The sequence below is a fragment of the Poromitra crassiceps genome (assembly GCF_964638095.1).
Source record: "Poromitra crassiceps genome assembly, chromosome: 5".
Taxonomy (NCBI): Eukaryota; Metazoa; Chordata; class Actinopteri; order Beryciformes; family Melamphaidae; genus Poromitra; species Poromitra crassiceps.
In genome coordinates, this window is record NC_139642.1 from 45,718,223 (window position 1) to 45,732,762 (window position 14,540).

At 45.5% G+C, this 14,540-nt stretch overlaps 1 protein-coding gene across 1 annotated transcript; it reads left to right on the forward strand.

The window, feature by feature from the left end:
• The first annotated feature begins 463 nt into the window (after positions 1–463).
• Positions 464–13,841, forward strand: wdr81 (WD repeat domain 81). The gene is made up of 12 exons (XM_083637933.1): positions 464–612; positions 1,311–1,818; positions 2,454–6,037; positions 6,459–6,566; positions 6,746–6,945; positions 7,142–7,323; positions 8,200–8,365; positions 8,598–8,763; positions 8,904–9,731; positions 9,904–10,049; positions 10,219–10,401; positions 11,860–13,841. The coding sequence occupies exons 2-12, from the start codon at positions 1,457–1,459 to the stop codon at positions 12,184–12,186; spliced, it is 6,252 nt and encodes a 2,083-aa protein (XP_083494059.1). The 5' UTR covers positions 464–612; positions 1,311–1,456; the 3' UTR covers positions 12,187–13,841.
• Positions 13,842–14,540: the final 699 nt, after the last annotated feature.

The window sequence follows — 14,540 nt, forward strand, 5'->3', positions numbered from 1 at the left end:
ACTAATACTACTACTAATAATAATAATATAATAAGATGTGTGTAATATTATTATTGTAATATATAAAAGTTCATTCACGAGACAATTATGAGAGCACTATTTTGAATCTCTCTCTCTCCCTCCCCCCTCACTTTAGTTAACAGTTGTCTTGCTGGCCTTAGTACACTCTCCCCCTGCAACGGGAGAGTGTACTAACGTTAAATCAATCTTCTTGGATCGATTTCCACTGGACAAAATCAGATTAAATTGAGGTCTGTGGTGTGGTCTAAAATTGTTCTTCATCTGGGCCTGGGGTTCTTGTGAGGCAGGCATGCACTTCCTTTATCGCAAACAAACTATCACATGAGATGGGGCTGGTGGTGGGATGTCACGTGACGTGACTTCCCGTTTCTACAACATGGCTCCGACTAGCTCAGAACAAAACATCGGCTGGCTGACTGCCGTGCCTGTCTGCTGACAAGCTCGAAGCCCACCAAAATGGAGCAAGTACATGTTGTTCCGCAGCAGGTTCTCACTTTAAAAAGTTAATATATTATAAATTAATCATGCATGAAATCGGTGGCGCCCCGTTAGCTTAACGTTAGCTGTCACAACTGCTACAAGTGGTGAGAGGTGAGCTAAACAACATAACGTTATTAAACGCTGTTGTTATTATTCTGTGATTACAGTGAGGTTAATGTGGATTTGTAAAGCAGTGCATCGTTATTGTGTTACTGGTATAACCTGATGCATTTTGCTTGCTTAATGGTTTAGCTAACGTTAGCGATAAGTTGACCTGAGTTAGGCTAATGTTACTTCCCGAATAGTGAACCAAAAGCCTCTTAAAGCCAACTGTAGTGAACATTAACGCAGCTTTATTATAGTTACTTATAGGAATGCATGTAAACTCAAGCTAAATTCATTCTGACGTTAAACTACTGTATTGTAAACAATGATGACTTGTAAAGTTAGACTAACGTTATGTCTATCTGACAATGTTAGGCTTCAGTAAATGAAATGATTGGTGTGTTTTTTTTGTTTCTATGAGCAGATACTCAATTGAGAGTATGTTAGATATCCTGACAGGAAAAGAGGCAGTTCAGTTCAGTCATGTGAGCTGAGCACAGCATTAAACATTTGAGTCAGAGAGGGATGAGTAGTCATGTGTATTCCAATAACCATGGTGCAATATTATTGCACCATCACATGTGGAAAATTAGGCATCTCTGAATTGCCTTCAGTTTTGATTTTGCATAGCTGTAGCATTGTTAAAACACATCAACAAAGTGTTTATTGTCTAATTATCTATATTTTTTCAACTGTTTCCTCAGAAGTACAGGCAGAAAAGGATACTAAGCCTGCCCTTGGTGTCATCGGTTTCTACTGTAACTCAATGTAGGCGTGAAAGTCATCCTCTGTGGGCGACAGTCGAAAGCAGCTGGACAGTGTGACTCTTAGCAGGCATTGGAGACTCACCATGGATTGGCTGATGCTTGCCGTAGAAAAGGACTTGGGCATTGACCGACGGCAGCTAGGCCCAGGTCCCCGTCCCCAGGAGCTTCTAGCCCTTGTTCCTACCCGCTGGGTGATGGGCCTTCGGGAGAGGAAGGTCATGCGCTGTGCCCGCTTTGACAGCGTCAGTGAGGCAGAAATTCGCACATACCTTCAATGTTCCCAGGCAAAGCTGCCTCCTGGCTGGACACGAGTGTGCATTCAGGGTCTGAGGAAAAGTAAGCTGAGCTACAGATTGGCCAGAGACCCATGCTATCAAGAAATGGAAGCTATGTCACAGGATTCTTTCATCAAAACCATGCAGTGTGTCTCGCAGCGCAATGTCAGGTACTGTAGATGCTTATCTGTTCAATCAACAAACTCACTCTCTCTCTGTGTGAAATGTGGCTTTGCTTTACTTTGTATCTGGGCAACAGCTTCATAAAGTAAAAATCTCCATTCAAAGAGAAACTGTGATTGCTATGACTATTGACTGTTCAGTCATTATTTGTGAACATGAATAATTCATGCAAAGCTAGAAAAAAGCTAGAGCTAAAAAAAAAACGGTGATGTTAATAGGATACCTGTGGCTTATGATTTGATGCCTGCCTCTCCAGTCTTTTAATGTATGTTTTTATCCCTGTAAAATTCCCTCATCACTATGTTCACAAGGTTGATTTTCCATTCTCTATCAGATGGGGTAGCTTAATAATGTTTTTTTTAATACATCATCAGAAGAGTCTAGGCTATTCACATATCTAGACTGAAGTGCTCGCTTAAAATAAATAAAAAAAATATATATATATATTATATATATATATATATATATATATATATATATATATATATATATATATATGGGGAGATGTTCCTTTTAATGTCCTGTTTGCAGCTGAGCGTAATGTTTGAATAAAAATATCAATCACATGCAATGATTGGGTAAGACAGTTCAGATACTGATTTTATCGGTTTTTCCCTTTCAGGAACTTATGGCATGAAGCTCATCACAACCATGTGCAGCCATATGCTGGGGCCCCTGAGCAGATGCAGGTTGCAGCTATAGATGCTGTGCGTCAAGCACTGCAGAAGCTCTTCAATTCTACGTTCATCTCATCTGACCGAGTCTCACCATCCCTTTCTCCAGCTAGAGAGAAAGAGAAAGAAACCTCTTTCCCAACCAGTTCCTCTTCCTTTCCCAAATTCCAGTCAGACCATGTGTGTCCTAATGTTCTCCCCGCAGAGTGTCTTCTGGAGTCAGCTGAGATGCTCTACGTGGTTCTACCCTATACTCAGTATTCACTCCACGATATTGTCTCATACAGCCCAGCCAAGCTTGCCAACAGCCATGCCAAAGTGTTGTTCATTTTGTACCAGTTACTAATAGGCCTGCGAGCATGTCACGCAGCAGGGCTGTCTTGTGGGGAGCTCTCCCTGCAGGACATAGCAGTAGATGATCAGCTCTCGAGCCACCTCAGACTCAACCTAGTCCATTATGAGGAACTTGGGACAGAAAGGGAGGCGGGCGGCTATGCTACTGGCAGACATGTGCCAAAAAGCATCCTGCCAAGGAACCGTGCATGTGTGAGCAGTGACAACAAGAACCTTTGCAGAGACTGCTTTGACGAGCTCAAGAACTTGGTCCTGGACTGGGCTCATGGTAGAGTCAGTAACTTCCGCTACTTGATGGAACTGAACAGGTTAGCGGGAAGGCGAGAAGGAGACCCTAACTACCACCCAGTGCTGCCCTGGGTGGTGGACTTCACTGTGCCGTTTGGACGATTCCGGGACCTCAGGAGGTCCAAATTCAGGCTCAACAAAGGGGACAAGCAGCTGGACTTCACTTACGAGATGACCAAAGAGGCATTGGCAGCTGCGGGGGCTAGCGGGGGTGCGGGAGGCGGTGTAGGCGGAGACCTGGGTGGCTCTGGTGGTGCTGGGCAGCCTGACCACCTCCACGTACCTCATCACATCTCAGATGTACTCTCAGATATTACCTACTATGTCTACAAAGCTCGGCAGACGCCCAAGTCCGTGTTATGCAGCCACGTGAGGTCCCAGTGGGAGCCGAATGAATACCCAGCCAGTATGGAGCGCGTGCAGAGCTGGACCCCGGATGAGTGCATTCCAGAGTTCTACACGGATCCTTCCATATTCCGCTCCATCCACCCCGACATGCCAGACCTGGATGTGCCTTCATGGTGCAACTCTTGCGAGGAGTTCGTCGAGATTCATAGGCGCCTTCTGGAGAGCAGAGAGGTGTCCCAGCACTTGCATCACTGGGTAGACCTCACATTTGGCTATAAGCTGTCGGGTAAAGAAGCTGTCAAGGCCAAGAATGTGTGCCTGCACCTTGTGGACAACCACACCCATCTTACTAGCTATGGTGTGGTTCAGCTGTTTGACCAGCCCCACCCACCCCGCCTGGCTCCTTACCAGTATGCCCCACCAGAACCTCCTCTCCTCGGCCTTGCTGCTCTTAATGTGCCTTCTCTGCAAATCCCTCTATTTGACACCATTGCTGACTCTGTGGATGGAATGGTGCCAGAGTCAACAGGGTGTGAATCCAGTGGCTGGACCATGGTAGACAGAGATGAAGAGCTTGAACAAGGTATGGAAGCTCTGGACTCATTAGCTTCCACTGGCTCATCCACCTCTGCCTCCTGTCCTGTGCCACTGCCAAACATCAGCACGGTGGGAGGGAAGATGGGAGGAGACAATACAGCACTTGTTGTTTCCCAGTCCCCAAGTTCATTCCCTGGTGAGTGCTCTGGCAGTGCCACCGCAAGCAGCCTGGGCCCTGGCTTACGCAGTGCCATGTTACAGAGAGGGGGGCCAATGAACAAAAAGCATGGGGAGGGGCATGTGACTGCCACCAATGCAGAGGAAATCAAGATCATCCTCCCTGAAGGCTTCAACCCCTTGCAGCCTCTGGAAGAGCTGGAGAAACTGAACAACTTCCTGGTGAAGAGTCTGCATGCTGAAGTGCGCCATCCATCTAGTGAGGAGAGGAGAGGAGGGAGGATGATTGCAGAGTCTCTAGTCTCTCTCACAGAGCTCTACCAGAGGGACATGCAGGCGCTTGGCGTTGTCATCGCTGAGATATTTTACTCCTCTAAACTGAGAGGATGTAAACCAGGCACCCCTCTCAGACAGCGTTTCCAAGCTATTCTAAAGCTGTGTTCTGCTAACCTCCGTGATGTGCCACTGTCTTTGCATCACGCTCTCGAGACGCTACTGCTAACACATGAGCACTCCAGGCGAGCAGATACGTGTGCAGAAGTACCAGATTGCCCTCCTCCACGCCTTTTCAAATATGACCCTATCTACGAGGGTCTCCCTCCCCCAAACCCCTGCCAATTGTTGAGCCCATTCGTCAGCCCCATTCCTTTTCCCACCTATTTCCCAGCACTTCATCATTTCATCTTCTCCTACCAAGCCAAGATGGAGAGTACGTGCAGCCTTCAAGGAAGAGATGTGGTCTTTCACCTGTGGCAGCAGCTTGAGACGCTGTTGCGGGGCAACATCACAGCTGAGGGTCTTGAGATCCTCTTGCCCTTTGTTCTAGGCCTCATGCTTGAGGAGTCCACCGCGGTCTATGCTGCCTGGTACCTTTTTGAACCCATCTCCAGAGTACTGGGTCCCAGGAATGCCAGCAAGTACTTGTTGAAGCCCCTGGTCAGCGTTTATGAGAACCCTAACTGCCTGCGAGGACGTTTCTATCTCTACACTGACTGCTTCATTCTGCAGTTAATTGTGAGGCTTGGCCTGCAGGCCTTTCTGTCCAACCTCCTCCCCCACGTGCTGCAGGTCATCACAGGCTTTGAGAGTTGCATCTCAGGCTCTGGCGGGGAGGCATGTAAAGGCCTGAGGGGTGGAGCATGTAACCTAGGAGAAGAAGAGGAAGAGGACTTCCACTGTAGCGATGGACGGCGGTCATCTGGCTCTGCTAGTGGGAAGGTGGGAGGTAGCTCTGGGGGCAGTGGAGGAGTCGGGGTGGTGGGAGACACGGGGCTCGTAGACTACTCGTCTGGCATCAGTCTCAGTGACCAAGTGTTTCTCTCTGAGGCAGAGGACTTTCAAAATGGCTTCTATGTCAACAGTGGAGCAGGGGTGGCAGCTGGGAAACAGCAGAGCCTGAATTCTGTGGCCAAGGATCAAGACCAGGAGTCACTGAGTGTGGGGAAGCTCAGTGACAAGAGCAGCGCGAGTGAACTCTCACTGGGCGATGGAGATTCAACGCGGGATCGAGCCAGTCTCAAATCAGCCGACAGCAGCCAGGACCTGAAGCAGGCCAGTGAGGGAGAGGAGGGAGGGGAGCTGGAGGAAGAGGAGATGACTGAGAACAACGAGGGTAAAGAGGGGACAGATGAGCCCAATGTCCCGAGCCTGGAGCTCACTCTCTCTGGTTGCACAGAGGATTCAGGGGCCACAGTGGCCACTCTGGAGGGAGAGTTTGTGAATGGGATGGCACTGGAAGAGACTGAGAAAGACCTTGTGGGAGAAGACGAGGACGAGGAACATGATCCGGCAGAAGCCTCTGAGGAGAAAGAGCAAAAGATACTTCTTGGTGAGTGAGTGAGTGAGTGAGTGAAGGCGCCTACACATGATCCATGGTAAAACAGCTCTGCGCCCACTGTCCTGTTGTTTTCCTATCGCTTCTCAGCTAGGCGGCAGCGTTACCCTTGGCGACGCGCATAGCTCCTTTGCTCTGCACTCAAAAGTTCAAAATATCTCAACGTTGACCTTTCATGAGCGCAACCAATCAGAGGTATGTGACGTAGTGCCAGAGGCGACACAGCAGAGCTGCTCGCCTCTTGTCCTGCAGCTTTGCGCTCCGCTCACCAGATCGCTCTACCTCGTGATGAGAAAAGTGCAGACCTCTTATCATGTGCAGGCGCCGTGAGTGAGTGAATGCAGGTTGATTATGTAAGGCATCATTTGTTTTATTTGCTGCCGTTTAATAATGTTTGTGATATTTTTACACACAGACACAGTCTGCAAGACGGTTAGATGGCTGTCAGCAAAGCTTGGACCAACGGTGACTTCTCGATACGTGGCCAGAAATCTGCTACGGTTGCTTACAACTTGCTATATTGGTGCGTAGTTGGATGACAATATAAACAATATTATTGCCCCCATTATACATTTACATAGCATTCCAACATGTTAGAATCATAATCTGGGGATTTGTGTATTGTAATTTAGTTTCATGTATCATTTTCATGTATCAAAGCTTGTGTTTTCTTTCACTCCTTCCTTCTTTTTCTGCCTATAGGTCCTGAAAAGCACCAGTTTATGACCCCTGCACCTGAGGAGTGCACTCTGGAGAGTGTGGGGATGGGCAGTGTGTATGAGAAGAAGCCTGTGGTTGGAGACCAGACAGCAGTGCCCGTGTTGGACTGTCTCATCTACATAGCCCACCTTTATGGGGAGCCTGTACTCACCTACCAGTACCTGCCCTACATAGGCTACCTGGTAATATATCAACAACATATAACCCGCACCTCCCTCCCCATAACTTATTGATGTTGATTTTTTTTCTTGGGGAAATGGATATTTGTTCACTGTGAGCCCTAGATAGATTTGCAGTAATTATGATTAATTCTTGATTTATTCAGGAATATTGGCAAATCTTCTTCTATTCTATAAATGTGTTGTATATATTTTCCAGGTGTCTCCACCTTCTTCGCAACGTCTTAACACCCGTAAGGAGGCAGGTCTGCTTGGGGCTGTGGTGCTTACCCAAAAGATTATTGTCTTTCTCTCTGACACCACTCTCATGGACATGCTGATGAAGATTAACCAGGATGTGCTTCTGCCCCTACTGGACCTGCTCACCTCCCCTCGTATGGGGTAAATACACGAACAAAAGCACACAGACATGTGGAGGCACAATTCATGATGCACACATACCCCCCACAGTCCCTTCTCCTCTCCCCTTCACCCACCTCCCGCTCTCCCCCCTCCTCCTTCTCTCTCTTCCTCTCGCTTTATTTCTCCCTCTCCCTTTCCCTTTCTCCCCCTCTCTCTTTCTCTCTCTCTTATTATTATTGTAATTTGGACTTGTATATAACATGCTCCTTGCTGCTACTGTAATTTTAACTTGTATGTATATAACCTTGTTTTTATTTTAGCCTCCCACCCCCCTTCCCTCAAAAGGCCATTGCTTTTTGTCAGGCTGCTTTTGTATATAAGAATTTGTTCTTACTTGCTCGCCTGGGTAAATAAAGGTTAAATAAAAATAAAAAAGATTATTAGGGATGCTCTGGCAGACTGTTGTGATCAGTTTTAAAAAGCAATTGGTACAGTATTTTTTACTGCCAGTATTTTGGCCTTTTTGTGGAATAGGCATTTTTGAGGAGTGTGTCACATAATACTCTAAAATTGGCAACAGAACAAAACTAACGTTTTGTTTAAAAAAACAGTTGATTATCCGAAGACAGGCATGTCTGAAGTGAAAATACATGCCTGTTTTCTTGTAAAACCTGTTTTACAAGATTTGTACAAAAATGCATAAAGGTGTTGGCCAATATGGGTGTGTACATATTGTTTTGTTTAAACTCCACATACTCCTAAGTGTACATATAATTTCTGCTCAAGAGAAATGCATTTTTATTTCATTTGTATTTATTTTTTTGTATTGAAATAGATGGGGCGAGGTGGGGAGAGGTGCTATACTGAATTTGTCACTCATCCTCTGCTTCATGATATGCGTTTTGCTGTGCTCAGGTTCCCCAGCGGGGTGCAGACCCGCTCCGCCGTCTGTCTCAAGACACTCAGCCTGATGGCTCTCATCTGTTTGCGCATCGGCAGGGAGATGGTACAGCAGCATATGGCGGACACACTGCGCCGCTTCTTCACCATCTTCTCTCTGCTGCACTATCTGCAGCCTCAGGTATTCACTCACTGCTGACCACACATAGAGTAGAGTGTCAGGTCAAGTCAAGTGTATTCATAGAACGCTTTCAACAATCAGCTTTTTCACAAAGTGAAAATAACAAACAAAATGTTACAACATAGCAATTTCCTTTAAGATCGGGATTGGCCCCAACAGGTTCTGTGTTGTAGAATATTGGCAAATTCACACATGATTCAGAAATGTACAGATGGAATGACCTCTTCTGCAGCTCGAGAGCGCTCCCCGCAGGGTTGTGGGAGAAGTCACTGTGGTGGACGTTTGCACACCTGAGGAGTCGAATGTGACGTATGAGTTGGGGGTTTTGGAGGAGCTGCAGACTGTATTTAACACTGAGATGGCCTATGCCTCTTACGTCCCTTTCTACTGCCTCATAGGTAAGAAACGGCACATCTTGTCAAATACAGTATGTCCTAATAGGCAGAAGGACATACATTTTATTTGATACTGTATGTTAAGTCAGATATAATTGTACACTCCAGTGGTTCACATCAGCATTGTGTTGTGGCTTCTGTAGGTGACACGGTAATTCGTAAACTGGTTCCCAACCACGAGCTGGTCTGGAGGTTGGCCCAGTCCTACCATGAGAGTGTGAGCCCTGGGAGTCCGGAGGCTAACCGCACAGCAGCCTCCAGGGTGGAGCTACCTCCCTCCATAGACCTGTCTTCTGGCGGAGGCAGACGGCTGGGTCGCAGCCCCTTCCCTGCACCCTCCACCACTTCCACCCCGCTGGGACCCGAGTCTCTCCCTGAGTCAGGCACGTTCGGCAGCCACCTGGTAGGAAACCGCATCCAAGTGTCCCGGGACACCGATTATGGTGGCAGCCCCAACCTGGGCTCTGTGGACTCCTGGGGCCGCTCCCACCCCAACCATGCTGCCCCCATCACCACCACCACCTCCACTTTCACCACTGCATTCTCTACCTTCTCGTCCCCCTGGGTGACGGGCCCCCCTCCAGAGGACAGTGCCCTGAAGCAGGAGCTCCCTCGCACCGGCCGCTCCCTGCAGGGCAACTGGCTGGCCTACTGGCAATACGAGATCGGCCTCAACCAGCAGGATCCACATTTCCACTTCCACCAGATCCGCTTGCAGAGCTTCCTGGGCCACTCGGGCACCACCAAGTGTCTGGCACCGTTGGCAGGAGAGGACTACTTCCTCTCTGGCAGTAAAGACAAGACCGTGAGGCTTTGGCCCCTCTATAACAATGGCGATGGGACACGGGAGATGGAGCCACGGCTGACGTATACCGAGCATCGAAAGTCAGTGTTCTATGTGGGGCAGCTAGAGGCTTCACAGGAGGTGGTCAGCTGCGATGGCACTGTGCACCTATGGGACCAGTATACAGGTGAGAGACGTCAAGAACAATGCTTTTCCCCTCGTGTGGACTAATGCATCCAGAGCGTGTAATGTTGTTAATTTGATTAGTAAACGTACGCTAGATTAGAAATGGGTGGAACAAATGTGCTTTAGTCTACTTTCTCGACGTGTAATTCTATTCTGTCTTGTGTTGTGCTTAGGGAAGCAGATCCGCTCGTATGAAGCCCTGGATGGGAAGAACCCCATCACAGCTGTCACCACCATGCCAGCTCCACACTGCAGCGTTGTCTTTGGCAGCGCTGATTCTGTTCTCCGCTTCATTGATCCGCGCAAACCAGGACTGCAGGTATGGAGCCTCTTCAGGAATCTCACTCAATCTCACTTGAGACCCATAAAACAGCCATCAATTATCAATTGTTAATGTGTTGTTAATATTGTGATGGCATTTTCTACACTCGCACACTCTAGAGTCATTTCAGGCGTCAAAGTGACACGTCTTCCCCTATGTCCCCCAGCATGAGTTTCGTCTGGCATACAACAATGTGAGTGCTGGGCTGATCCGCTACCTGGCAGTGAGCCCCGGGGGGCGCACCGTGGCTGCAGGCTTCTCCTCTGGCTTCATTGTTCTGCTCGACGCACGCACAGGCCTGGTTCTGAAGGGCTGGCCTGCTCACGAGGGAGATATCCTCCAAATGAAGGTTTGCCTCAGCTCACTTTCCTGCTCATACAGTATATTTGCAAAATCCGCGATGCTCAACTACTTTTTCTTTGACAAAAAACACTGTGTGTGTGTGTGTGTGTGTGTGTGTGTGTGTGTGTGTGTCTGTGTGTGTGTGTGTGTGTGTGTTTGTGTGTGTGCGTGCGCGTGCATGCGTGTGTGTGTACATGTATATCATAACTGCTGTAAATTTCACCCATACAAAGGAGTCTCACATTTATTATATTAAATAATGGGATATTGGAAGTAGGAATCAGAATTATTTTGTAGGTTGATGGTGACGGTTTGATGCACAAAGGATCATATATATATATATATATATACATCCATACACATATAAATATATATACACATATATATAAATATATATATATACATACATACATACATACATACATACACACACACACACACACACACACACACACACACACACACTCACACACACACACACACGTTAATCAATTCTTTTCTTTTTCTCTCTTTTCAAAATCATGAACAAATGGTGCAGAGTTCAAACCCCACGTTGCCCAATCCTGATATAAATGATGGCAGCCCAGTCAGAAATGCAATGAGTCATGCCAGTGTCAGGAAGTAGGATCTTTTGCACTTTAATATGTGTTTAACATTTACTTAAATATGTTTATTTTCAACTTATCAATTTAGATATATTTCCATTAGATTAGAGATTACCAATGGGATCTATAAATAGACCTTTAGAATCAGACTTTGATCTATATGTAAAAAAGAGAATTGACCTGTTTTAGTAAAAATCAATTTTACCTTGTCTCTGAGCACAGCCTAATCTCACACAAACAAGACTGTTACATAAGAGCCATTTTCACTTTACTGTATTTTTGGTCTGCTAGAGATACTCAAGCCAGGCCTCCATTTTTTTGGGGAAGGGGTGGCTGGAACTATTTGCAGTCATGTGATACACATGTTGAAGAAGATTAGCCAAGCGCTTTTATTTTGACATTCCAAAGAGGCGGTGGAGCAGATATAAGTATCCAGAGCAGGAGGATGGTGAAAGTTGTACCCAGCAAATGTGTAGTCAACAGAGCTGAGCAAACTTTATTTAACCCCAAATTGTTGGGGTCAAGGATTGTATCTCTGCTTTTAAAGGCACAGGTTTAGGCAAATATGCACATAAGTTACTCATTAGAAAATACCTTAGTGGTTCTCATTGGCACGTACATATGACCCAGAGTTCCCATTGCTTCTATACACAATTCTTATGCTTGTCGAGTATTGGATGTTCTAATATTTAGGTGGGGGGGACCTGATAAACGCTGTTCATCTAATTTTAAAATGATTTTGGCCTAAAGAATACCAAATAAGTGGGCTCACTCTCAGCTTGAGGTAAGTGTGTAGGTGTATGTTTGCCTCGTTACACTCATTATGACCTCTGTGACTCGCTTTCTGTTTTTCTTTGCAGGCTGCAGAGGGAAACATGGTCATCAGCTCCTCCACAGACTACACACTGACTGTGTGGAAAGATCTGGAGCACAAGCCTCTTCGCCAGTACAGGTCACACTCTGACCCCATCCATGCCTTTGACCTCTACGGCTCAGAGATTGTGACTGGAACCGTGGCTAACAAGATAGGCGTGTACTCCATGGCAGATATCTCCCTCAGCCCCGTTAGCAGCACCAAGCTGAGCACGGAGAACTTCCGTGGCACCCTCACCAGCCTGGCAGTCCTGCCCACCAAGAGGCTTTTGCTCCTGGGCTCGGAGAATGGCGCCATCCGGCTATTAGCTTAGGCCAATGGCTCTCAGCTACGCTAAATACTCTTACCACTGACCTTAAACGTGTCCTCTTCGTGAAGGCTGACGCCAGGTGCCTGAGTCCCCCTCTCTGCCCCTCCTCCTTCTGGGACTGAGGCCAAGTGTACCGATAGGACAAGCTGCCCATTCCTCTCAACTGCTTTTTGAACAAGGCAGCGCTAGTATAGTAGTATGAGCTTCATGTCTACCGAATATTGCCGCTTTGGCTGTAGGCACTGACCAAATTGGTGGACAGGAAAGTTGTACCATGCTATTGGGAATCACCATTGTACAGCAAATCACATGATTTTTTTTTAAAGCATTTTGCCTATAGATGTATAGATAGTACAGTATATCATGGAAAAATCTTATCTCGACAAGGTCAATTATTATTTTCTTGACTAGGTCAGTTATTCTTTTCAAAAGAATGAATCTGAAGAACTGCTCAGGAAGGTGGAACCAAACATGGTTCTAATGTAGTGTTTACACTTTCCAAATAGATGCATACCAACACCAAAAATACATTCTCGTCACTTTTCACTACCCGTTGACATTAGAACACACATGCATCCAATGCACTGATTGAACTATGCAGTATTTGTAGATCAAACCATTTGTTTCTGTTCGCATTACACTGTTTTTCGTGAGAATTATTTCACAGATTGTTTATATATCAGGAAAAATAAAACTAGAGTCGCAGTTTTCATTGACGGTCTTGGTGCATCTTCTCAAGAGTGGACATGCTTCAATTGACGTCGCATAAACAAGTCAATTACATACAGATGCACAGCCTTTAATCTACTGCACAAATATCTGAATTCTAACATTTAGATTCTGTTTTTTTTTAAACCACTAATAAATTACTTGAAGTTGCTTTGGAATAGTCTGAACCATGTTTAGGAGTTCTTGTTTTGGCAGTCCGATAACCTGTAGCAACATTAAGCTGGGAGTATATCACAAGTCATGAGAAATAGATGCCACTTTGACTGGGCATGCCCGTTCTTGGACTTACCACTTTCTTATTACTGATGACACAGCCTAGCATAGGAAGCAACAGGCAATGCCAAGATGCAACAGATTTTTATACTGTGACATTTCTATGTAATTGCATATTAATAATTCTCATGTTTGTAAAATGGCAACTTGAATAATGACTTACTCAAAAAGTATTTGAATTTGTGATTTGACTAGTTATTTTTGTGTATTGCAAATGCGCACTGAAAGATTTTTGTTTATTGAACCCAGCCCAATTTGTATTAGTGTTAAACTTTTCCCTAATTACATTGCCACACCATGGCATCTGTTGCCAAGTTTTCAATCCCAGATAACATCTAAAAAAAAAAAAAAAAAACTGTCCTTGCCCTTGTATGATTTTATTATTGCCATGTTCTAAATGCAGTTTGCTTACTTTTCAGAAATATCAGCTTTGAATTCTTCGCCCAAAGCTCAAAATGCTCTTTTTAACATTTTATGTGCATTTTGTAAACTTAGAGTGTAAGCTCTTAGTCATAAAATAGTCAACTTTGTTTTCAAAACATAAATAGTTGTTGCACATTGATAATCAGCTACAATTGCTCCAGTATCTTTTGGAACATTTTAATGAGGAAAAATACATGAATACGCTTATTTATTAACTGGATTAATAAAATGACTTCCACATATATCGTTTTTGTGTGTTCCCGCTTTTGTGTGTGAGTCACCATGGTTTATGACTCCCAACCTTGGCTTCAGATGTTGGTTAAGGACAAGTCATTAGCCCTCTAATTGGACAAAGTCCCCTCTTGTGTTTGCAGATGGGTGTCTGCCAACTACTGTCATGTGATTTAAAAGATGCACTGTAGTAAGTTATGACCAATTCAGACCCCCCCCCCCCCCAAGCTCGTTTCATTGTCTTAAGCAATTCGTGCTGACACATGTAAGAGAGCAATCTATTGACAGTTCTGTCAAGATGGCAATTTTATCCATAGCCTAGCCAAGAGTTTCTGGGAAATGTTCTCTTATTTCACCACCCTCACCCTTGAATCCGTAACTGTCAGCACGCCGTATTTGTTTGCCCACACAAAATTGGATTGACCAAGTGTGGTATGGCACTGCATTTATATAGCGCTTTTATCCAAAGCGCTTTGCAATCAGTAGATACATTCACACAGACAGTGTGACAGTGTGGTCAACAATCTAATTTTGTGATCAAGCTGTCATCAGGTTGCCTCACAAATATTTTATGTGTCATGATATTATCCTCTGTCCATTGTGAGGCTTCAGTATCTGACCCTGGATCAGTCTCAGTAGCTACATTTACAAACAAATAGTGACTTAAATGAGGCCCCAATCAATGGAAGTTGATATTTAAC